This window comes from Ammospiza nelsoni, chromosome 4, assembly GCF_027579445.1.
Source record: "Ammospiza nelsoni isolate bAmmNel1 chromosome 4, bAmmNel1.pri, whole genome shotgun sequence".
NCBI classification, from domain to species: domain Eukaryota; kingdom Metazoa; phylum Chordata; class Aves; order Passeriformes; family Passerellidae; genus Ammospiza; species Ammospiza nelsoni.
Genome location: NC_080636.1, coordinates 62,561,684 through 62,585,944, shown reverse-complemented (window position 1 = coordinate 62,585,944; position 24,261 = coordinate 62,561,684). Strand labels below are relative to the sequence as shown.

Below are 24,261 nucleotides of genomic sequence, written 5' to 3'. Positions count from 1 at the left end.
CAGCGGTCATTCATGAGCCAGGCCAGCCTTCCCTGCTGGGACTTTGTGTCCCATGGCCAGCAGCAGCGACACAGCCTCCCTGCTGGTGCCTGCAGTCATGCCAGAAAATTCCCCACTGAGCAATGGACAATGCAGGATGGCATAGCTGCTGGGGGACAAGGGGACAAAGAGGACATTTTGCCTGTCAGGGATTTCATACTGAGGAAGAGATGCTGTGGTGGGGGAGCAGGTCTGCAGCTGGCATCGCTGGGCAGTGAGGAGCAATCTGTGCTGCTGTGGCGGTCAGATGAGGATGAGGAAGGTGTGTGGCAGACAGAGCTGACCCTTGGCTGTGTGATGACAGGTTAAAAGCTCAGTCTGAGATGCTCTGAGCGGATGCCATGAGGAACTGGGCCCCCTCCGCTCCCTCCTCTCCAGCCCAGGGCCCCCTGCACCAGGAACGGCCCTCGGGGAAGGGGATGTGGCCACCACCCACTTCTTCCTTTCCAAGTGGGTAGGAAACAACACAAATGCAAGACAAATTCCTCCTGTGTCAGGGAAAAGGAAACAGACTAATGCAAAACCATTCCATGCTTGCTAAGTGCTCCTTTGCTCCCCATGCAACAGGCGATGCTGGAGCATGTGTGTGCCCCAAACCAGCACTCAGCTGGTGAGATTGGGCAAAAGGCTGTGTGTACAGTTAAAACTGCTCCTTCATCCCAGTCCCCTTCCCCATGAGACCCCAAAACAGTGGGCACCTGCATGTCAGTGCTTGCTGCATGCCCCAGTTGCACTTTGCAGGGGAGAAGGATGCTCGGCTCTCATGGTTCTGGTGTTTCCAAGCTCTTTACAGTCTCTAATGCTTTGGCACAGCTGTTGTTCTTCCAACAGCCTCAATCAAGGAAGTTCAGCAAAAATGAATGAGTAGTATAAGAAATGTCCTGACCAACAGGGCAGCAAAGCTGATAGGGACATGTGTAACTCAGGGAGGAAAATGTGGAAATTATCACAACAGATTTGATGAGAATTAGAAAGCTCAGCTTTGTCCTGAGACCTTTGCAGAATTTTCCAAGCACACAGAAAGAGGGAGGCCAGCCCTCATGCAAGGAAGCAACTAGCATATCCCTGCTACTTTGCTCTCCAAATGCAGGGAAGGCAAGCCAGGCAGGTTTTCTCTTGGCCCAGGAGGCCTGAGGAAGAGATGCCATTGTGGCCCTCAAAGCTTTTCTGCAAAGTAGTTCTGTGACCACATTTACAGAAATTTTCCTTGCAGATAAAAGTGAGTTTTTACATGGCCAAACAAACACAAGGGACAGCTTTGAAAAACCCTCATGTTGGAACTGTTCCTTTCCTCTTCTGGCTTACATGGCACACATCAGCCCAGGAGTTTGGGTGGGACTGAAACCAGGACATGCTGCAAGGGGGTTCCATGGACTGCCATGGGTTGCAATTGCACCTCTGGATTTACCTCAGCAGGAGAGCCCAGGCCCTGTTCCTGATTAATGAGGTTCCCTTAATGTGGTGGCAACCTTGTTGAGGTCCTTACTTCTGGGAAAATTGTCTCAGTTTCCCATCTGCAAAGCTTCCTGGTGGCATCATTGATGCTGACAGTGGGCCCATCCCTCCCTCAGAAAATATCCTATTTCTATTGGGGTAGTCTGAAGGCTACTTCTCTTAAAAAGTATCTGGCCATCCTTTTGTGGCAACATTTGAAACTATAATTCAGATTAACTTCTCCAAGCAGTGCATTCAGACCCGGGCCAGGCCCACCAGCTGAGTGTTCCTCTATTCAGGAGAGCCCCAAGGATGCTCAGAGGATTGTAGGAGGCTGCAGAGGCAGCAGCTGGAGCTGTGTCTCCCAGAAGGGGCGCCAGGTCCTTTCTCTGCATGAGGAAGCCTAGCAAATTTTGGGAAGGAGGGGGTCATCCCCAGGGGTCCCTGTGATTACAGACCACCCCTCTCCCTTGCAGCAAGGCACGTGGAATCAGCACCAGCCAAAGGGGGCTTCAGGACTGTGGTGCAGCAAGGTCAGTGTCTCCCTAGAAGCCTTCCAGAGGTGGCACAGCACTGGAGCAGGCAGATGTGACAGCAGGCAGCTGTGACAGCAGGCCACACATTACTCACTTTGGGGACTTTGTCTTGCACATCTTCCTCAGAAGATGCCCAGTGGAGGGCTGGCAGTTCCCCTTTTTTTGTTTTGCTTCCTCTTTTTTGCACTTTGTCACCTCTGCTCTGCCCTTTGGAGAGCCTGTGGGGCCGCACTGTCTGCACCCCTTCCTTCTCCACACTCCATTTCCTATGTCACTCTTTCCTCATGCCCAGTACCATTACTCACCACTCTCTCAACCACTGAGCAATGCTCACACCAGGGATTCTGGAAGAGAGAGGGAGAGAGAGAGGAAAACCCTTCATTTTTCAAAAGAAAATTTTCAAAACCCCAAAGAAACAGGGAAAGTCCACCCAGGGCAAACAGTTCTACTGCAGCTTCTCCCTGCTAAAGAGCAAGAGTGAAAAGAGATGTTGCTGGGAACCTCCTCCATTCCAGAGTCCTGCTGCCCTGCAGGATGTGGTGGGGAGCTGGGAGACCCTGGTGCCATGGCGCCCACGCTTGCCATGCCTTTGGCTGGGGCAGCAGGTGGCTTTCATCTGACATGGCTGAAATTGCTTTTCTTAGCGAGTTTGACTCCAGAGGAGGCAGATTATTCACAGTGGCCTCTGCTAGCTGCCAGCTGTCGTGGCAAAGCAGATGGCCCTGTCTCTGGAGCTGTGTATTGAAGGCTCTCAGCAGTGATGCTGGAAACAGGTGAGAACAACCCCCAGACCTGACATACCCATTTGTGTATGTTTGTGACTTGTCACACCCTGATATTTTGCCTCCTATGCAAAGCTTGCTGGAGCCTATCTGTTCATTCATCTTTGCCCTCAGAGGGGCTTGTTTGGCTACGTCTCCCTTTATTGTCAGCCACTCGTGAGATGTGCTGGCAGCACAGACCAGATGTGCATGGGCTCCCCTGTCATGCCACACTCTACAAAAACACATCTTCCTCTCTGCCAGTCGTGTTACACCCCATGAGCTCACTGAGCTGGAGCTCAGGGCCCAGAATGACAGAGCTTGAATAACCAGCAACCTGGGGAGCCCTCACTGCCATAAATCATTTTCATGCCCTGAGAAGAGCATGGAGCTCTACTCTGCCAGCCTCAGAGATGATCTCCTGACACAATTATGTGGCAAGTCTTGATGGAGAAGAGCAGTCTACAAGTGCTGAGTTGAAGCAGGTCAATGCATCCTTCGTGTGACAAAGAGAGTTGCCCTGAAAAGAGAGCAATATTTTTCAATCTGTTGGGCAGAATTACATTTTTATTTTATTTGGTAGTTCAATGCAATACTGTTATCTCCCCAAATAGGGCAGCAAGATGCCATTTCTTCTGCTCCCAGAGCTGAGAGGAGATGGGTTTGAGATGACTGTCTCTTCCAGGACAGAAATAGAGAGGACCAGTGAAACAAGGGGGTGGCAGGTTCAAAGCCAGCCCAAGGAAATGGCTCTGGCATAATGAAGCAGTGGAACTCCTTGCTGCAGGATGCTGTGGATGCTGAACATTTGCATGAGTTCAAAAAGCACCCAGGCCTATTCATGGAGGAAATACCTATTAGGGGTTATTAGGGGCACAGATCCCAGCAGTGGCTCAGGAAGTCCCCCAGGCACATTGCACAGGATGGGGAGAGTCGCCTGGGAAGCACTGGCTCACTTGCCCAGGTTCCTGCTGTTTCCAAATTGCCTGGAGCAGGTTAGCTGCCCTTGCAGCCAGGTCATCGATCCAGCAGGACTTTTTACATCTCCTTATTATGGCTGGAGTATGAAGATCCTTTGAGTGCTCCCCATGTTATTGGACTGGATGGGACATCTACTATTGAGCACACAGTTTTACTGTTTTTGCTGTTCCTGCTGTTGCACTGCTTACTGTCTTTACTGGGTTTTTTCTGTATTTCTGCTGCTGGTGCTTGACAACACTCCTGGGGTGACCTACGCCCTTTGAAAGGGCTGCTCAGAGAGTCACCAGCTCAGTGGTGGGTTCTTGCTGGCAAGTAGTCTGCCAGAGTGTTTCCTGTTCTTCTGAGGTTTTCTTTTCCCTTTATTGAATGCATTGGGCAAAGCAGAGTGCAGAAAAAGTGAGCTTCTGGGAGAGATTTTCAAGAGCATAAACTCTTGCCAGCAAGGCTGTGGCATGTGCCTGTCTGTCTGCATGCCAACTGCTGCAGAAGCTGATTTCAGCCCTGAGAGCATATGTTGGCAGCAGCCTGAGAGCCCGAGGTCTCTGCTGCTTGCCTCTGCCCCTGATGGAACTACCAAGGCAAAGGCAGCAGGATCAGGCCTTCCTCAGATAAGGTCTTTTTTTTGTTTGTTTAAACAAGAGAGACCTCACACTGCACAGGAACTCACTGAGAAGCGAATTGAAGGAGGCTGGGACAGTTGTCCAGCCCCATTTCAGGTTCCTCTGGAGGCACAGACCTGGCCAACAAAGGTCTCCCATCTGTCCCACCTCTCAAGAAGGCCCAGCTTTAAAGTTCAGTGGGGACGCCTGGGGCAAGTCCATGAAGACCTTCACGGACACAACCATCTGACGTACTTCTGGGTGTGAGTCAATGCCTGATGCACCAAGGCAGGAGGTGAATCAGTCACAGGGCTCTGCTGGGGGTGTCTAGGGAAAAATCACGGCAGCTGCGGTCACTCCTGACCCCCTGGGCCATCCACACTTGACCCCACGGCTGCCTCATCTCCGGCAGGGGACAGCAGGACATGACAAGCCAGGGCCACGTGTCCCTGCCGGATCCGTGTGATCAGGTCGCAGCGGGAGCTGAGATCATCTGTGGAGCAGAGAAGGGAGATTAACCGGAGGCACAAAGAAGCCCCAGGGGGATTTCAGACTTTCTCCTCTTGTCACAGCCCCCTGTGGATTGCTGTGATTCTCAGGTCTCTGGGGTCCATGGCTGCTGGCACAGGGCCCATGAGAGGGATGTGTGGTTGTTTGCTGTGCTGAGACAGCGCCCAAGGCAGAGCCCAGACTGGGAGGCAATGGAGAGGGGAAAAGCCTGTCTTTAAACTTGAAGCTGATTTGGGGTTTTGTTTTGTCACAATTACGATGATTGACTCTCTGTGCCTCAGGAGTAATTTCTGGGTATAAATCTTCCTTTGATTTTTTTCTATGTGCAGTTGCCATTGTCTTGGTCCCAGGCAGGCATCAGGCCATGCCAGCCAGGTTTGACACACAGAGCTAAGGCTGCCTTGGCCTACATGAGGCCACTTTGGTTCCAACCCCTCTGCTCAGCCACTTTACACTGAGCAACACCAGTATGAGGCACGGAAATAGCAAAAATAGCACAGGTGTGTGCCAGGGGGAGTTCAGGTACACCTCTGGCTTCTGAACAGTCCCAGCTCAGCAACCTCCCTGTGTTTAGTAACCACCCATGTGTGTTACTTCCAGGAGTTTATCCTTTTCCTTTGATGCCCTGTAACTCGGAGCATGCACAGGGCCTGCAGCAAGGTGTTGCCCTGGTTAACACTTGTGTGACCTGGTGCTCCTTATGTGGGTTTGACCTTGCCAGATGACACTTTTGGCTCCCATGTCCTGCCACCTGGGTGGACCCTCAGCATCTCCACGCCTCAGAAGAAGGCACAGTTCTATTGAAAGAGCCTCTGAGGAGCCCAGCTCCCACCCAGCCCACTGCTTCAGGGACAAGAGACTGGGTTTGTCCCAGGAAAAGCAGCACATTTCCATTCCCCTGGTGCCTGCCACTTGGGCCTTAGGATCAGGAATGGGTACAAGGGAGCTGCCTGAAGCCAACTGCACCCTCTGCGTCTGTAAAAGAAGTGCCAGACACAAGTCATGCCTCCCTCAGTGTAACTTGGAGGGGTGTCCCAGTTACTGCTGGCACAGAACTGCCTGAATTTCCACTGCTGTTTCAAAACTCATACAGGTACCACTGCTACATTCATAAAAATTAGTGGGAGATTTGTCATTCATAGCCTGAGTGTATGAGTCTGACACTATGTATAAATAGGTTATAGTCACACTTACATAACACTGCCTTATTTATGATCTTAAGCCCAAGGGAGAAATGTCTCTTCCCCAGCCCTTTCTTCCTAGCAAAAAACGTCATTCAAAGCTCAGCTTCAATCCTATCACTGAGGCCGGATGCTTAACCAAACACTGGGAAATTCAAGCCAGGCATTTCTCTTTCAACTTGCAAACAGTGATGTCCCCAAAGAAGGCAGCTGCTAGGATCTCTGTGCCCATGATTAAACACTGCACCAGGGCTGGAGAGTTTTCAGAAGAGATTCCTGGCTCCACAGCCATGGGGGATATAATGTGCATTAGAGGCAAAATGTCACAGGCTATGTTAAAGGCTAAAATGCCACATCCCTTACCAGCTTCAATCTAGTTCTCAAAGCAGATCCCTTACTCTGCATTTGTCTTACAGCAAACTGAGAGGAGGGGATCAACTTGCTTTCACAGATTCACTTCTCTGGCTCTGCTGCATCCCCAAATCCTGCAGCCAAAGATATAAGACTAATCCCCATAGCACTTAAAATTCTGGGATTAAGGGACGCATATGCCTGTTTTACCCACCTCACATACATCTGCTTTAAAATCCTTGTTGTAATAACATGACCACAGACCATGTGTGTCCTGACACCTGGAATGGGGGAAGCTTCAGGGTTTTTGTGGAAGGCAGAAGATGGATGGGGATTGGCAGAAGATGCTGCTGGGGTCTGACAACGGGCACAGCACCACATTTGTATAAAGAAATGACAAAATGTTAAGCACAGCCCGTGCAGATTCTTATGTCAGGAAGAAGCTTCCCAGTGTGGGCTACGCTGGTGCACCAAGGCTGCAGGAACACTCAGCAATCACCCTGCATCCAACCATCCACCCCCCAGCCTGAAGCCCCTGCTGCAAGAGGCTGCGCCCAGGGGACAGCCAAGACCCGAATCAGGGCTGGTCTCTGGGTCCTGGTGCTTCTGAGGGGTGATACTGAGGGGCAAGTCTGCCACCCCTGTGGGGACATTGGGCTCCTAAGTCCCTCAGAGCAGGAGTGATGGATGCATGAGTTCTGCGTGCCCTCACCTACCATCCAGTCCTCAGGAGTCCCAGCAGCAGCAAACCCCCAAACCCTGCAGCTGGTGTCCCCTCACACTTCCCACCAAAACCAGGCAGGTCAAAAAGAAACAGCACAGGATTTTGGAAGGCTCCCTGTTTCTGCAGGCAGCATTTAGGCCTGTTGCAGAACAACCCTCACCTAGAAGAAGCCATTGATCTTCTTAAAATCTTGCTCCCATTCACTGACCATGCTGGATCAGACCTCATGTTTCTCACCCAGAGCAACTGGAGCTACACTGACTTTTGCAAGCAGAGATAAAGCAGTAGCCAAAAGAAGGGGGTTGAGAGAGAGAGAGGGGGGCAGGGGGAGAAACCAAATCTGCAACAGAAAATCTGCAAGCCGCTTTGTATCCTGCTAATTTGAGTGGGTCCTGCCCTGATCTCATTTGCATGGGCATAAACCATTTATAGCTATTGAGGTACATGGAGGACCCATCAGTGCTCTGAAGAAGTGCTCCTTTGCTTTCAGAAATAAAGGCTGCTTTTTCCACCTTCCAATCTAAATCAGATCAGAGGCCCAGTAATTAGGCTCCTATCTAGTGATTTATAGCTCTATCTGATATTGCAGGGCAAAAGCAACAGATTATTTGTTCTTCTTGAGATAAAATCTGTAGGGCTGGAGTGGGGATTGCACACTGAGGCTCAGCAGCGAGCAGAGAAAGCAGACCTGGCAAAGCTCCTGGAATTTTTCATGGGCTGTCAAAGGCTTTTGGGTTCACACGCAGAGAGCTCTGGGGCTTGAGGCAACAAAGACTGTGGCAGGGCTCAAGCAGCCTGGTGTGAAGGAGCAGGGATGGGATAGGGAAGCACTGCAGCCCAGCCTGGAACAAATGCCCTTCCTTGGCTCCCTTGCCTCTTGCTGCAAGCACACGCAGCATTGTTGAAAGGCCCTGAGAGATTGCTGGAAACGAGCTGTGGTTGAGCTGCTCTTGGGACTGCCCACCAAGAGCTGCCTTGGAGGAGGGGTGATGATTTGGGACATGCTTGCTGAAATATGCTGTTTTGACCCTGGGCTTAAAATAACATCTGGGACAGTGTGGAGCCTAGCAGTGAGAAGCCAGTGCAGGAGGGATGCAGGAGGGCCCAGACAGCTCCTGCCCTCTGGATCTGCGTTCACTCTGGGGTGTCCCACGCCAGGCAAGGCTCTGCCCTGGAGCCCATGCTGGTCATATGCTTCTGCAGCTGAGGGGCTGGAAAGCACTGAAAATGAACATTTCCCCCTCCTCCACCTTCTCAGCTAGCCTTGCATAATTTCCCCTTTAGCCTCCCTAGACAGATTCATTACAATTCCCATCCATTAATATGTAAATATGCCCTGGAGGAAAAGACAGCCTGAATTTATTAACATGAATCTTTTAACTCTTTCACTGCTGCACTTCCTTCTGTGGACAGGAGGGTGCATTCCCCAGCCTGGAAAGCTGTGAGGAAGGAAGATTGCATGAAAGGAGAGCTGTAGGGTGCTCCAAGAGGACAGAAGGGAACCATGCCCCTGTGGCACTCCAGGAAGGTTGGGTTTTGTCAGTAAGTGCAGAGTTGCAAGTTGCTGAGACCTTGATTCTGCCTTTCACTTCTGCCAAAGGCTTCCTGCACATGCCAGGGCAAACCACTCAACCCTTTGGCCAGCCCCTGGGAGCAGCCAGGGAAAGGTGGCAGCCTCTTTACGCTGCAGCTTCTGTCACATGCCAGGAGTAGGGAGGATGTAGCTCTGTGCTCTGTACCTCTGTCCATCCACAGCTGACCAGGAGCATGGAGGGAGTCAAGCTCTTGGGAAAACTCCAGGATAGCAACGTCCTGGCAGATGTGCCAGCCCAGTGGCACAGAGGCAGGCACATCAGCCAGGTGGCTGAGACCTGCAGCCTGGCACAGCACATCAGGACTCCCTGAGTGCACACTGGGGCCAGGAGCCGGGGGAGGAGAGCCAGGAAAGCCTGGAGGAGCCCAGAGGGCTCACAGAGCCCAGCCACTTAGAGCTGCCCACAGCTATTATTGCCCACCCAGGGGAACTTCTGCTTTGGCATTTCTCTGGGCAGAAAAAGCCTTTAGGTAGCCCAAAAAATTGGTATCTATTGGCTGGCAAATTTACAGTCTGACTCTAATTTGGTTTTCACTGCCACAGTGAGATGAGGTGTAAATTCCTTTTTCTTAATTCAAGGTACATATTGACATTTAATCATCCAAATATGTGCCTCCTTTGACAATTCATTTCCCTTCAACCCTTTCAACAATTGCCTTTTCTGGCCAGGGCCCTATAAAAGATGATTCCTTGACTCTGCTGCAAAGGAAATGAATGTCTCTTGCTCTCTCTCTCTCTTTTCTTTTGGTTTTTCGTTTTCCAGCGGGATATATTTCAGTTTGCACCATACGGGTGCTGTTTGACAGGAATATTAGCTTTCACACTTCTCTGGGCTTACAAAGTCAGGCATGGAGCCCTGTGGTCTCCTCCAATCCCAAATCCTTTCCCCAATCCTTTCCATACACCCTGCCCCTCCATGCCACATAGCTGTGCTGCTTCTTTTGACTTGTGCCTTCTGCCTTGCAAGCATTTTTGATGACTGCTATCTTAAAACCTCTATAAATAAAGTAAATTAGATCTCCTCTTGGGCTGACTGCAGTGAGGGAGTTCCCTCTTCTCCTCCAGCAGTGAATCCTGGCCTTGGCTTGGTTCATTTTGGGCACTCTCACCTTTGGGTTCCATTTCTGCACATGTCATGTCTGTGAGCCAGCAGCCCCAGCACAGCACAGCTCCAGAGGGGACCAGCCAGGAGCACAGCGGTGACAATGCCCAGTGTGGGTGCACAGTGGCATTCCCAGCAGATTATTTTCCAGGAAGAAAGAGCCAAGAACCTGCCACATCTAGGTAGACAGCAGGAAAGGATTAAGAGTGGGGAAAGGGTTCAGGCACATGGAAATACTTGAAAATCTCCACCAGATGCGCGTGCACACACATCCTTCCACACTCCACCCTGAAATAATGTCCTCCATCAGTGCTCTTGCAAACATCCAGGGACATCAGCCCAAACGCCTCTTCCTGCACCCATGACAATATTGCCCTCCTCTCCCACCTCAGAGCAGTTTGTCCCAGTCACATGCTGGATGAGAGAGGGAAAAATTAAGATGATAGGCTTGCCTCAAAGGACATACACTTTGTGCCTTGCTTATCTGATTTTAGTGTACAAACTGGATTGGATAGTGCAGAGGGCATTGGAAACACCAGGCTAGCTCATCCTGGGGTGAAGGCCAACATCTCCCCAAGAGGAACAAAGAAAACGTATTTTGACATCAGGCCTTGCCCAAAACTTTTAAAGATGTTTTGATGATCCATCATGAGTTCAAGTATTGTTGGTGTGGTTGCATAATTTTCCATTAATTTGTAATCAAGTTCTCAGTTTGAGGTTTTTGTCTCTGACAGCTTTCTCTAAAGGAAGGAAGAATGTCTCTGCTATGTCGCTGGCCACCCAGAGTCTGCTTTACTTCAGCAGAAAAAGGGTTTTGCTGCTCTTGTGTTTGGCGCAGGTTGGGATGGGAGACGATTAGCCTTCCAGACCTGTTGCATTCCTGGAGCGGGGTGTATGGCACGAATGGCAGCTGTGTTTCCCCCAGCTCATCTGGCTCGGCTGGGCACGGCACAAGAGACACCGGAGCAAAGCTCGGGCTGACTCAGGCCGAGGGGAGAAGGCAGCAGCAGCGGTCAGAGAGCAGAGTGTGCAGGAGGCGGGAGTGTGCCCAGCTGCAGGCCCTGCACGTGTGTGCTGGCTGGATTGCTCCCAGGCAGGCACACACACAGCCAGGCGTTACCCGGCCGTGCCCGGGCAAACAGCGACCGGCACGCAGGGAGGAGGGGAAGCCGAGCTGCCCTCTGTGAAAAGCAGTGATGGAGCAGATGGGCTTGAATAACCATTGTGCCCCCAACCTTACACCCACCACATCTGGGTACACACGGGGAGAGCTGAACACCTCCAGGTCTCTGAAGCAGACTCACCTGGGACTGGCCGGCATCTGTTTGCAGGAAATGCCCTGAGCACGGTTGCTGGCATTGTGGTTTGCCACACTGCTTCTGTTTGAAAGCAGTCCCAAAGGGGACTTTGGGGTGAAATGATGGCTCAGTGTTTGGGTAGTGGTTATGGGGAGACCCTCCTGGAACCCTCTAGGGCTGTGCATTTATTCCTTAGGCTTTTAGCCGAAAATAGAATTCCTCTATGTGAGGAATGAAATCGAGGAGCCCCCTCCACAGAGCCGCATCACAGGCAGGGTGCTGTAGTTGTCTTCAGGGCTCTGCAGCAAATGAGACGCCGTTTTCTGGCGGGGGGAAAGAGAGATACGCATCACAAGGACCCAGGGGGACCCTGCGGGGCCGGCGGCGGGCCCTGCTCAGCGCCCCCCGCCGCGGCAGGCGGCCCGGGCGGAACAGGACCCAGGGGACAAAGGAGCAGAGTGTGCGCGGCGTGTGCCTGACTCTGTGTGTGCGTGTGTATGTGTGTGTGTGTGTCTGTGTGTCTGTGTGTCAGTGCGTGTCTGTGCGCGTCTGTGTGTGTGTGCCTGAGTGTGTGTGTGTGTACGTCTGTATGTCTGTGTGTGTGTCTGCGTGTGCCTGACTCTGTGTGTCTGTGTGCCTAAGTGTGTGCGCGTGTCTGTGTGTGTGTGTGTGTGTGTGTGTGTGTGTGTGTGTGTGTGTGTCGCCTGCTGGGCGCGTGCCCCGCGGCATGTGCACGTGCGCGTGTGCCCCTCGGCGCGCGCGGCGGGCTCGGGCCGGGGGTGACAGGCGCTGCCCGCGGTGACAAAGGCCGCCGCGCTCCTCCATTCACAGCCCGCGGCCGGCGGGCGGCGCGGCCGGGTTTTCTTTTTTTGTGAATGGAGGCGGTGACGTCGCCGGGCCCGCGCGCCGCCTCCCCTCCATTCATGCGGCCCCGGCGCGCGGCGGATGGGCGGGGCGGGGCGGGGCGGGGGCGCGCGCCGGCCGCCGCCGGGTAGTAAAGGCTGCGCGCGGCGCGCGCGGGGGTGCGCGAGCAGCGCGGGCGGCGGGCGCGGGGCCCGGCGGGCGCTCGCTCCCTCCCTCCCTGCCCCCTCCCGCCATGGTGGCCACCGAGGGGCTGCGCGAGATGGAGGGCAGCGCGCTGCGCCGGCTCGTGGGCCGCGACGAGGCCGGGGCCGGCGGCGCCGCGCGGTGCCTGGTGCTGGACTGCCGCCCCTTCCTGGCGCACAGCGCCGGGCACATCCGCGGGGCGCTCAACGTGCGCTGCAACACGATCGTGCGGCGGCGGGCCAAGGGCGCCGTGAGCCTGGAGCAGATCCTGCCGGCCGAGAGCGAGGTGCGGGCGCGGCTGCGGGCCGGGCTCTACGCCGCCGTCGTGGTGTACGACGAGCGCAGCCCGCGCGCCGAGGCCCTGCGCGAGGACAGCACCGTGGCGCTCGTGGTGCGCGCGCTCCGTCGCGACACGGCGCGCGCCGACATCCGCCTCCTGGCAGGTACCGGCGGCGGGGACACCGGGAACCGGGGCGGGACACCGGGAGCCAGGGGGGACACCGGGAACCGGGGCGGGACACCGGGAGCCAGGGGGGACACCGGGAACCGGAGCGGGACACCGGGAGCCGCGGACGGCTGCCCCCGCCCGGGAATGGGGCTCCCGGCTCGCCGCGCCCCGGGCGGGCAGGGCGCTGCCTTCTCCCGTCCCCGGCCGTCCGTGCTGCCCAAGTTGGGAGCCGGCGGGAGCGCAGCCCGGAGCTGGGTACGGGACGGTGGCAGCGCGGCCGTCAGCCCCGAGCGGGGGTCCCCGGGCCGTCTGAGCCGGCTCAGGGACATCGAGCGGGCGCCGTGGCCCTGCCCGGGACCTGAGGGAAGTGAGTGTGTGGGGGGAATCCCCCACGCTTTGTTCGAGTCCAGTCCCAGCCCCGCGGAGGTGCAGAGGAGGTATTTGTGCAGGGTCAAGCCCCGGCTGTCACGGCGATGTCCCCTTGCAGCGGGCAGAAAACCCGGGGATGCCTCTGTGCTCTCTTTCCCACTACAGCAGGGATCAGGGCTTCCCCCCTTCCGTGTGTTAAATGGGAAGCTGTGCACATTTGGAGCTGCTCGTCCTGAGAATTGTGAGATGATTTAGGGGCGGGGGATGCTCAGCTGGGGTTCTTGGATGAGCTCTGTGGGGCTTTTTCTTTTTTGTTTACAGCCTGAGAGTCAATTTATTCCTTGGCTTACTTACAGCAGGGGTAAGGATGTGTATGCAGAATAGCAAATCCATTAAGAGGCTTGATAGATGGAGGAACTAGCACTTGAGTTGTACTAGATACAGTAAAAGCAGCAGGAGCTGTTCCCGGGATGCGATACGATGTGCTGCTGCGGGAGTGCCTGCACAGCAAGGGCTCGCTCAGGAGCCGACTCCTTCACCGTGAGCCAGCATGGTGCTGGGGCCACGCATGTGGCAGGAAACGCTGCTCTGCTCCAAGGGTGGCCTTTGTCAGCTGAGAGCTCCTGGTGCCTCTGTGGTTCTCGTGGGAGGTTGGTTGGAATGGGAGCCCTTTTAAGGAACGGGCTCTGAGAGACTCAGTCTCAGCACTACAGTCTTCTTCTTGTGCTCCACAGAGCCTCTAAAATGATCTTGCTCTGATTCCATGAGAGCTACACTAACCCAGAGCTGTGCATGCCCAAGCGCACATTGTCAGGCGCAGGTCACAGTGAAGATCCTGAAGTGTTTTGTGCAGGTCAGGCTGCTGCCAGGTTCCCTGTGGAACAGCCTGGCTGGGGCTGCTTGGCCATGGGCTCCTGCTCTGCCTGGCTCCTATACCGGGCAGGACTGGCATGAACTGCCAGGAGCTGCTGGATCAATCAATCTGATGCGTTTCATTGAAGAGAAGCATTTGAAAAGCTCTCTTTTTCTTTCCAAGAACCATTATTTCCAAGATGTTTCTGCCCATCACCCTGGGCAGCTTTTCCCTCTCATGGTGTGATGACCACTGGAGTGCGATGTGGTAGATCCAGGGATTTTAGGACCAGATCCCTGGAAGTTGTCTAACAAAGGCTCTTGGTTTTGGATGCTCTTTCAACTCGAAGCAGTAGGACTGTAAAGGGATGTCAGGCCAGGGAAATGAAGCCTCTACAAACTGTCCTGGCTGTGTGGGAGGGACAATGCAAATGCAGTGATAAATCTGCTTTAAGGTACTGGAGCCCTTCCTTTTGTAGGGGGAGGAAGCCACAAAGGACACTGGGATGCTGGCTGTGGGGGGCTCTAGCTGCCTAGGGATTCCTGGGCTGCTTGAGACGCTTGCATCCATTGTTTTGAATATCCAGCCTTGTTCAGGGCAGTCTCAGAGCTAAGGCTGGATAAGAAGGATGTGTCCTGCTGTATGCTCTGGTAAGCTGAAATCTGCAGGCATAGGTCCTGCAGTTGGTTTGAGTCTTCAGGAACCATCCTGGGAGTCAGAGCTTGATCCAGCTGGAGTCCTGTGGTGATAGTGAAGTACTTGATTTTCATTGATTTCGAGGCTCAAAGTCAGACCCTTGAAGGATATCAGGGTTGTTAATTTGATTTGAATGAGAGAAGGAAAGGTCACCAGAAGGGTTTATTAGCAGGCCAACACTGCAGTTTCCCTGTCCTGGGAACTCAGGATTTGCTCTCGTTTTGACTGCCATGACAAAGCCTGACATCCCCTGTGCTTATCCCTCTGGCAGCGGGGCAGAGGAACAAGCTGCTCCATGTTCAGTTTGCACCTGTGTCCTTGGGAAGCAGCAGACACCTCTCTCAGAGGGCAGCTTGGCTGCACCTGGCCAGAGCCAGGACTTTCCTGCTCTGTCGTTTTGGGAGCTCTGAGCTGGAGGGTCAAGCTGGGAATGGGAGACCTGCCTGTCTTTTGTGACAAAATAATGTGTCAAGGGAAAATGAGAACTGAACAGTCTTTGGCCTCGGAGCAGCTTTTCCCATTTAAGTCCGAGTATGGTGGAAATAAATCCTCTCTTCATTGTCTCAGAGAGCAACCTTGGCCCCAGTCTGGAGTTTTGGCTGGCAGTATGCAGGGGACCGAGCCCTGGAGCAGGGACTTTGGGTGGCCAAGATCATTGCTCCTGGTGCTCTTGCTCCGAGGGAGTGGTGGGGCCTCAGGGATCCCCCCCTTGCTGCTGAGAGCCCAACTGCTCCTCCAGGGGCAGGGACCACTCTCCATCGCTGTAGCATCATCTAGTGGCCAAGGGCATCTCCAGCTGTGCGTTCTGCAGCGCTGTGGATGCGGTGTGGGATAACACTTGGTGCCTCTCCTCTTGCAGGGGGCTATGAGCGCTTCTCCTCGGAGTACCCCGAATTCTGCGCAAAAACCAAGTCCCTGAGCAATGTGTCACCCCCCACCAGCGCTGAGCCTCTGGATCTGGGCTGCAGTTCCTGTGGGACCCCCTTCCATGACCAGGTATGTCTAAAAGCCCAGTGCTCAGCTATCTTGACTGCCCTTCCAGCATTGCAACCTGGTCCAGTGGGAGTCTCTCTGCTCTCCCTCAGCTGGGGCTTGCGGAGCCAGAGCCCTGCTTCCTTTCTTCTCATGGGAAAGCATGGTGGTCCTCCTAAGCCCAGGGTGTTTATGTGCCCCACAGAGTGGACAAGCCCACGTCCTGTTAACCCACACTTGCCTGTTTCCGAACAGGACAGAGAGGGAGAGGAAGGGCTGAAACAGGTTTAGCGCCTCAGGAAGGCAGCCTCTGCTCCCTCTTCTGAGGGCCCTGGATCAGGTGCCAGGTTGCTACACAGCTCCATGCTTCCAAGCCATCTGGATGTGTGTCCTGCCTCCCATTGTCCCCTGGCCAACCAGTTCTTTTCCTCTGTCACAGGGTGGGCCTGTGGAGATCCTTCCCTTCCTCTACCTTGGCAGCGCCTACCACGCAGCCCGGCGGGACATGCTCGACACACTGGGCATCACAGCCCTGCTGAACGTCTCCTCAGACTGCCCCAACCACTTCGAGGGGCACTACCAGTACAAGTGCATCCCTGTGGAGGACAACCACAAAGCTGACATCAGCTCCTGGTTCATGGAGGCAATTGAGTTCATTGGTGAGTGCCTGTGCAGAGATGTTGTGTCCATTGGTGGCACCGGTGGGAGGGAGGTCAGCCACCACCTGCAGGTTTGGTGAGGGGCCAGGCCGCGGTGGCAGGTTGTGGGTCTCACATCTCACCCCTGTTGCCCTCCAGACTCAGTGAAGGAGTGCTGTGGCCGTGTCCTGGTGCACTGCCAGGCTGGCATCTCCCGCTCGGCCACCATCTGCTTGGCGTACCTGATGATGAAGAAGCGTGTCAAGCTAGAGGAGGCCTTCGAGTTTGTCAAGCAGCGCCGGAGCATCATCTCCCCCAACTTCAGCTTCATGGGGCAGCTGCTGCAGTTCGAGTCGCAGGTGTTGGCTACTTCGTACGCGGTGGAGGCCGTCAGCCCCTCGGGGACGCTGCGGGAGCGGGGCAAGGCCACCTCCACCCCCACCTCGCAGTTTGTCTTCAGCTTCCCGGTGTCTGTTGGTGTCCATGCCACCCCCAGCAGCCTGCCCTACCTGCACAGCCCCATCACCACGTCGCCCAGCTGTTAGCTCAGGGCCAGGCCAGCTGGGCAGGCAGTGCCGGGCGTGCAGGGGCGCCAAGCCCCGCCATGTTAAGCAATAGTGCCGGACACTGCCCTTCACCCTGGACTCGCCATCTTTTTCGTAGAGAAATTTCTTACCTCATCTTGGTTTGTTTGCTTTTTATTGTTATGTTTTAAAAGCACGAAGTTGTAAAAGCCACAAACCTTGACATTGTCCAGGCTCTTCAGGGGAGGAACAAAATAGTATACTGGGTTTCCTCAAGTGCCTGGTCTTCACGTGTTTCCATCCCCATTTTACTGTCTTGTTTTTTACACCTCCCCTTCTCCCCATGTTTCTGGTCCCAGCTCATCTAGGTTGACAAGGGAGCATTCCCTGTTTTTATTGTGCAGCAGCCTTCCCTCTTGCAGAGACACCTTGGTGTGTGTGGTGGGTGCTGCTTACCTGAGCCAGGTACACTTTGGACAAGCAGAGCTGCAGGCAGAGCCTTGGGGCGAGCAGGAGTGGTGGCATGGGGCTGCCTGCACTCAACCTCAGCCCTGCCAGTGCCTGGGGAGATGAGGCAGGAGTTGGCAGGCACCTGCCAAATCACCAGCTGAGCCTATTCCAGGGGGAGAGTAATCTTTGTGGTTGGGAAGTGGTTTGGAGGGAGAGATGTAGTCTGAAATGCCTCTTTTCTTGCCTCTGTGGATCACTGGTTTCTAGAAAACTTAGGTCCAATCTCCCTGTGGCTTTAAGATGAGAAAGAAGGGGTTGGGGCAGCAGTCTGGGCTGCTGGGCTGCTTTTGATTACTCTGTTGAGTTTCCTCTTCACCCGTCCCACTGCTGCTCTTCTTCCAAAAGTAGCAGGAAGGGACATGGGTGGGCCATAATGGAGGAGAGAAGCTGTTGGGTGGAGGACAGGCTGGCCCAGAGGTGTCATTCATCCAGCATTTTCAAGCTTCTCCCACCTCATGACCAGCCCTTTTCCTGTGCTGAGTCTTGTTCACCTGTGCAACATTTCTGCAGCTTTTGGCCCAAGCCTTGAAAATGCCTCATCTTCAACCCACCTGGAGCCTTATTTCCCACCCTACCTCTGTCCTTCCCTCCAGCCCGGTCCAACACACAAGATGCCTGTGTGGCTGATGTACATATGTATGGTTTTGTTCCTTTTTTTTTTTCTAGAAATTAACTTTTTATTTATTGCCTGAGGGAGGGAGAAAACATTGTTTGGAGAAAATAAAAATAAAACTTTTCAACAGTTTGGCTGGAGCAAATTTGTCCTAAAACCACAACAGAGCAGCAGGTTCTGCACACATTCCATTTTCACAGAGCAACTGTTAAAAATGTATTTATTGACTTTTAAACTATTACAGGTATTGCAGATCAGACATTTAGCCAAGCACACTTATAGATCAAACTCAGTTGTTACAGAGATGTTACCTAAAGTCCACCATGTAGGTAGGCTGAGAAACTGCCCATCGTCTTCAACTTTGAGAGAGAAGGTAAAAGAAGAAATAAATAAATGATATCCCAGCTCCAGGTAATTGGCAACCAAGAGAGAACAAATACAGGGCTAGTTATGAAAACAAGTTACACAAAAAAGGTCTAGAAATTCAACCCCCAGCTACATTGCCATGTGGCTTGCCAAAGAAAGCAATTAGGAATGACAACGCACAAGCTCATGGGACCACAGCACAGAAAATCCCCATTTCAATTTCCAAAGCTGAAGCAAGTTCTGCAGATGTTAAGAAAGTGTCAAAATTATCTTGTAATAACAGAGATTCTAATAATCTACATTAGTAATTAATGGGACCAGCACTAAAACTTGCCACCAACACACTCAGCAAGACTGATACATCAAAACCAGCCAGATAATGTGACTTGACAGGCATATGTGTCAGTGTAATGGAAATGCATCTGCTTCCCATGTCCCCTACACATTCCCAGGCTCATCACCTTGCTTCACAGATTTTAACACATATATAGTGTTCCCCAATCCCCTGGGTTTCACATCTACTCTCTGTTGAGAGAGGTGGGAACACTGCTGCTCCCTCTCTGCACATCTGTCCTGCCACTCTTGGAAAGACCAGGAGAACATGCTCTGGGACTGTGCCAAGCCACCACCTCTGATCACCAATGGATTCAAGTCTGTGGAGGTTCACAAGCCAGTTGCTACATGAGACAAGAACTGAGGACGTGCTTTCCCAGGTGTTCCCCATGCAGGCTGCAGCACAGCTTACAATGCTGCACAAATATTCAGTTTAACATACCTGAAGCATGCATTAGATGCACCTCCTCTTGGATTTCTGAGCTACACTTTCTGTAGCAAAGCAGCATGGAAACACAGAAATCCCACTGAAAATAAATTCACATATTTCCTGACATTGAGCTTCTGAGAATGATTAGCAATGTTCAAACTAATCTGTTTTGTGGCTGGACCCTTCCTTTTTACCCATCTTAAAAAATCCTGTTCAGGGCAATTTCTGTTAGTCCCACATGGAAATTGCAGGCAGTACATAAACTGTGCAGAAACTGATGCCATTGGAGGGATGCAGTGGCACAACATGCTTGCATCCCTCAGCACCTCACACATTCACGGGGAGCAGACACCTCCTCTAACCTAGAACAAACAGCAGGAGCAGCTGGTTTCCAGAGCCAAGAAAGTGCCTTTCTCCACGAGCTACTCCCTCCCATACGCCACATCCCTTTTCTGTGTCTGCTGGCCACCACAGCCAACAGTGCACAACATTTTGCAGGGTTTTCTCTCCGCTTCAGTGTAGAATTTTCTTTTGAGGTACTCCCATAACAAACAAGCAAAGCTTAAGTTTGCAGACAAAATAAATTCCTGCTACATAATCCAGTGGGATTCAATTGCATCTCATGCAAACACTTGAAACAGAGGTTAAAAAACCAATAGTGACTGCCACATGGTGGAACTAGTATAAGAGGTTTGTAACAGTCTCTATGGAGCTGGGATCAAACACAACTGGTAGATAAAAATAAGAATGAAAAAAATAAAATATACCTTATTAAGGTACTGTACTGTCTGCTTTTAATCCTAACAAAAGTTTTGTTGACAGCAATCAGAATGCAGTGTCACTCTGCACCAGGTATCTAACTCATCAGTCTCATGGAAACAGTTTCAGCAGTGGAGAGCAGAACTCTCCTTTTTTAGGTGGTGACTTTTCTTTCTGTTTTGCCTATTAAGGTCCTGTTACAAAACTACACAGAAGTTTCAAAATGCTGCCTCAAAGGGACACTGACAAAGATCAACAGGCCTGAGAGACACATCGTCCCTGGTGCCAGCAGGCACCAAATTCTGTCCCTGGTCTCCCAAGCCTATGAGGGCTTAGCCCAGTGTTTTTATGTCCTCAGCTCCTACTGTGCCTCCCACTGGTGATCCAATGCTGCAAAATGAGCATCCCCATACCAGGGGACTGCTCTTCTCAGGAGGTCAAAAACTTCATTTCTCAGGAGGCAGCACCTGCCTGGTTATGGGGTCACAGTATTTGTAAGGTCCCACTGCAGTTAACTCCCCCAGCTGAAGCAGCAGCGTCTGTACCGTTAACAGCCTGCCAAAAGCACCAGCACCACTGCCGGGTTTTTAACGGGTCACTTTGGTATTGATGGGCAATCCTCACTTTGTTTTGAACTGAAAGAGCACCTATGACAGCATATGCTACTCCTGCATAGGTGTCTGCAACACACAGATGCATCATCAGGCCTGGGTACTCCTCTGTGTCTGGCCACAAACGAGACAAAAACCTCTGTGTCATGTCATTACGAGACAAAAACCACTGCAAAATTATTTCCTCACACAGCACCTTTACTCTGCACAGAACATCAGAAACATTAACACTGGCAGTTCAAAGATACTGGAAAGTCGAATCACAGAATATGCTGAGTTGGAAGGGACCCATCAGGATCATTGAGTCTAACTCCTGGCTCTGCACAAGACAGCCCCAGGACCCACACCATGTGCCCGAGAGTGTTGTCCAAAAGCTTCTTGAATTCTATCAAGCTTAGTGCTAAGACCACTTTCCCTGGGGTCCCTCTGGGTGAAAATCCTTTCTCCTAATACCCAACCTAAATCTCCCTACTAATCTCAGCTTCATGCTGTTTCCTCCAGTCTTGTTACTGGTCATGGGAGTGAAGATATTGGTACCTGCACATCCACTTCCTCTTGTGAGGATGTTGAAAACCCCAATGAGGTCTCCCCTCAGTCTCCTCCAGGCTATTTTTATCTTCTAGAAGTTTCAGGCTGCAAAAGGAATCCTGTCTAGCCATTAGTTCAACCAGCACATAGGAAACAACAAGCAAGAACAGCATCCGGTGCGGGCTCAGTGGGGCTTTCCTTTTTAGATTAGTTTTTGTTTATGAAAGATGTAAAGTTTTAACTTTCACACCCACATTAACCATTTTGCTCACCTAAGCAGCACAGCTGTTTCACCATTTAAAACTATGTCTAACTGGGGATGGAGAGCAGCACTCACTCTGGTTGCTATCTGAAACCCTAGAGCAGATAGGTACATCCCCTCATGCCCTTATTAACTAAATGAAAAACAAACCCCAAACTTCAATGGTGAATACAAAGCTTCAAAGCCTAGTGGTGATCTTTGCAATCCTCTAACACTATGAAACGAGTAGCCAAAATACAAGCACCCAATTTTATCAATGAAACTTGTTTAAAAGGACAACTAGGCTAGAGCCTGGCTGGGACTTCAAAGCTACATATTTAATCAGGTCACAAAATGAAGCGAGAACCATATATCCACTGTCAGCTCAAGAAAAGTAAGAGTTCAAGTTCTGTTGGAGTATTGCTATTTCTAAGGTTTCCTTTAGAGATATTACAAAGAGATTATGTCCAGGTAGCCATATTGCATCAAATGACTGATTTTACAGTGGGTGATTACTGGTGATTACTTCTTGTGAGGATGACTTGCTTCAACATTAATGCCTTACCATTAAAAATAAAAGTGTTGTGTCTTAATGCTGAAAGTGAAATGCTCTTCAGGATTAAGTCTGTTTTATACAAATGTGTTAGCAAAATCCCACTTCTGGGGAGCACGTACATTTTTATGAACTAAGAGCACACTATTCTGTTGCTTTCTTGCTTTAAGGGGGATAAAACCTGAATGCATGAACTGGATCATCAGATAGTGCTGGTTGATAGGGTAATGTACCACAAGTTGTGTCCAAAGGAACATTTTTTTTCCTCCAGATATTACATGGTCAACACTGAAGCACATCTCCTGGTACTGGTTGTTAGGAAAAAATGAACAAGTCTTGACCTTCAACCTTCTCTGAAACTGGAGAACACCACAAAAAGGAAACAGTTTCTACTTTTGTTAAATCCATATCCACCATAAGGGGGACTTTTGAAACTGTTTGATGCTGTGCTATGCAATGCTTAAAAATAACTTTCTCCTACCCAGCAAAATAAACCTGGGAATTTGGGAAGAAGGGTATTAAGTGAATAAATCCTAACTTTGTTCTCTGGTATACCTGCAAACAAATCTGCTTGCCGACTGATACTTTAAAATTTTGTTCTCATCAAAATGTAAAATTGATATTTAAAAAAATTACTACTTTTGTAAATCCCTTAAGCTCTTCAACTGTGATGTCACACACAAAGATGTGACAGGAAACTGCTGTAATAACTCTCCCTTACCAGCCCGAAACCCATTTACTGGGTGTCATCTTACAGAGGGACATGAACCAGATGCACCCTCCTGTATGAAGTCTTCTGATTTTTCACCTGCTTCTCCCAGCAAAACCATACCCTACTGTAACTGGAGAACATTTCAAAAGCTGCATTGTACTTAACAGGAGCCTTATAAAATGCTCTTTTAGATGCCAGAAGAGGGCATGAAGTTCTTCTAAGCACAAAGAGCTGGTTCTACCCTTGCAAACACTTCCCAGGGCTTCCCCCAGAAAACTCACACAGACAAGGCAGCAAACTGACATCGTTTGTTTCCACTCCAAAGTTACACTCACTCATGTTATTGTTTGCTCAGAGGTGTGCAAAAAAAACCCCTGTATTGAATAACTTGACCTAGCCCCTCCTCAGATGAAATTTATATTGCATTGTTAATGATTTTAGTCGACTTGACTTTGTGCAAAATATTTTCAAGGAAGTTCTGGCTCAACTTCAGAATACAAAAGGAGAATAAATAAGATCTCTTGAAAACAGGAAATGAATGGTGTATGCTGAAAAGAAAATGATGGGCTTAATGTAATTTATCTGCAAATAAAACAACTAGAAAAGTAGTGTCTGAAATTTTAACATGTGAGATGGCAGCAATAAAGATTTCCATTTGCACAATAATGTTCCCAAGGTCTAGATCAAACCAATATTATTTTACACATGGTATCTGCAGAGACTAGGAGCCTGAGATATGTTATTAAAAGGCAGTCCCTTGTAAACTTTCCTCAAGAGGAACAGTAGCAGTTGAGTATGCAAGAGTTACTCATTATCATATTCATCAAGACAGCAATACTTTAAGACATACAGCTTATTTCCAGGTTGTTAAGAATTTTATGTGATACTGATTTTCTGAAACATGTATCCATCCAGTCCAAGATTGAAGTCACATCCTTCTCCACTGCTCTGAAGCTACTAGGTCTTCTGTTCTGCTGCTGTTGCTGTCTGTGAGGGAGCTTCTGGTTTCACAATCTGGTACGTAATGAGATATTCTGGGTATGCCTGAAAATAAAATAAGAAAGAAACCCCTGATTTATGCAAGGGTAACTCAGCAAGTTCCAGTTTTTGCATTTCACTAAACAGTGACCAGGAAGGACAGTACAAGAACCAGCTCTATGTTCACAGCATGCAAGAAAAAGTGGGTATTTCAAACCTAGTCAGCACTGTGTGGAACTGCTGGATATACTTAACACCTTGGTTAATACACAAACAAAAAGATGTTTCTTCCATTCTTCCACAGTCACTGCCAAAAATTGTGTGCAACAGGAATTCAGAGTTACTCTCCTTGTTAGCTAACCCTACAAATCGGTCAGTGTCTGTTAAGTTCCTCAAAAATCTCAGATGACTGATAAAGTCTGACCTCAAAAGAGACAACAGCCTGCAATGTAACCTGCAAAGGCCTTCACTGGCAGTAAAATACTTGGCCCACCCAAAGCACATGACCCAGTAAGTCATCTGTCTATCTGTCCAGTGTTTCCTGGAGACAGCTGGTAGCCATTTCAGCCCCAGAACAAAGCTAGAGTTGATGGAGGGCAGGGCCCCATTCCAAGGAACCTTGACAGATGAGACTGGGCCTACAGAAGCCTCATGGAATCAAGCAAGGGCAAAGGCACCTGAGACAAATTCCTTTTAACACTGCAGGATGAGAAGCTACTCAGCTGAAAAGGTGATGGGCTCCTTGGGAGACAGCAAGCTAAAGCAGAATCAGTAGCGTGTCCTGGCAGCAGTAAAGGCTATGAGCATCCTGTAGTAAATTACCAGGTGTAGCAGCGACTGCTGTTCATTCAGTACTCCCTCCTTGACCACATCTAGAAAACCACACACAACTTTTAGATTCTACAAGACAAGAAAGATGCCAACAAGCTGGAGCCAAGTTCAGCAAAGGACCAATAAGATAGTTGGGGCA

General features: G+C 51.0%; 2 protein-coding genes across 2 annotated transcripts in view; one reads left to right on the top strand and one right to left on the bottom strand.

Annotated features, from left to right (window-relative positions):
* The first annotated feature begins 12,206 nt into the window (after positions 1-12,206).
* DUSP4 (dual specificity phosphatase 4) lies at positions 12,207-17,831 on the top strand. Its single transcript, XM_059471160.1, has 4 exons — positions 12,207-12,600; positions 15,383-15,519; positions 15,935-16,154; positions 16,293-17,831. The coding sequence occupies exons 1-4, from the start codon at positions 12,207-12,209 to the stop codon at positions 16,676-16,678; spliced, it is 1,137 nt and encodes a 378-aa protein (XP_059327143.1). The 3' UTR covers positions 16,679-17,831.
* Positions 17,832-17,983: 152 nt separating this feature from the next.
* The window catches only part of TNKS (tankyrase), a 127,944-nt gene continuing 121,666 nt past the window's right edge, over positions 17,984-24,261 (bottom strand). The window contains exon 27 of the mRNA XM_059471159.1: positions 17,984-23,357. Coding sequence (XP_059327142.1) covers positions 23,271-23,357 — 87 coding nt within the window. The 3' untranslated portion in view covers positions 17,984-23,270. The remainder of the gene's footprint in view (positions 23,358-24,261) is intronic.

Coding starts and splice junctions, on each gene's coding strand:
- DUSP4 (XM_059471160.1), top strand. CDS start 12,207: ATGGTGGCCACCGAGGGGCTGCGCGAGATGGAGGGCAGCGCGCTGCGC. Junction 12,601..15,382: donor CGACATCCGCCTCCTGGCAG/GTACCGGCGGCG, acceptor CTCCTCTTGCAG/GGGGCTATGAGCGCTTCTCC. Junction 16,155..16,292: donor GGAGGCAATTGAGTTCATTG/GTGAGTGCCTGT, acceptor GTTGCCCTCCAG/ACTCAGTGAAGGAGTGCTGT.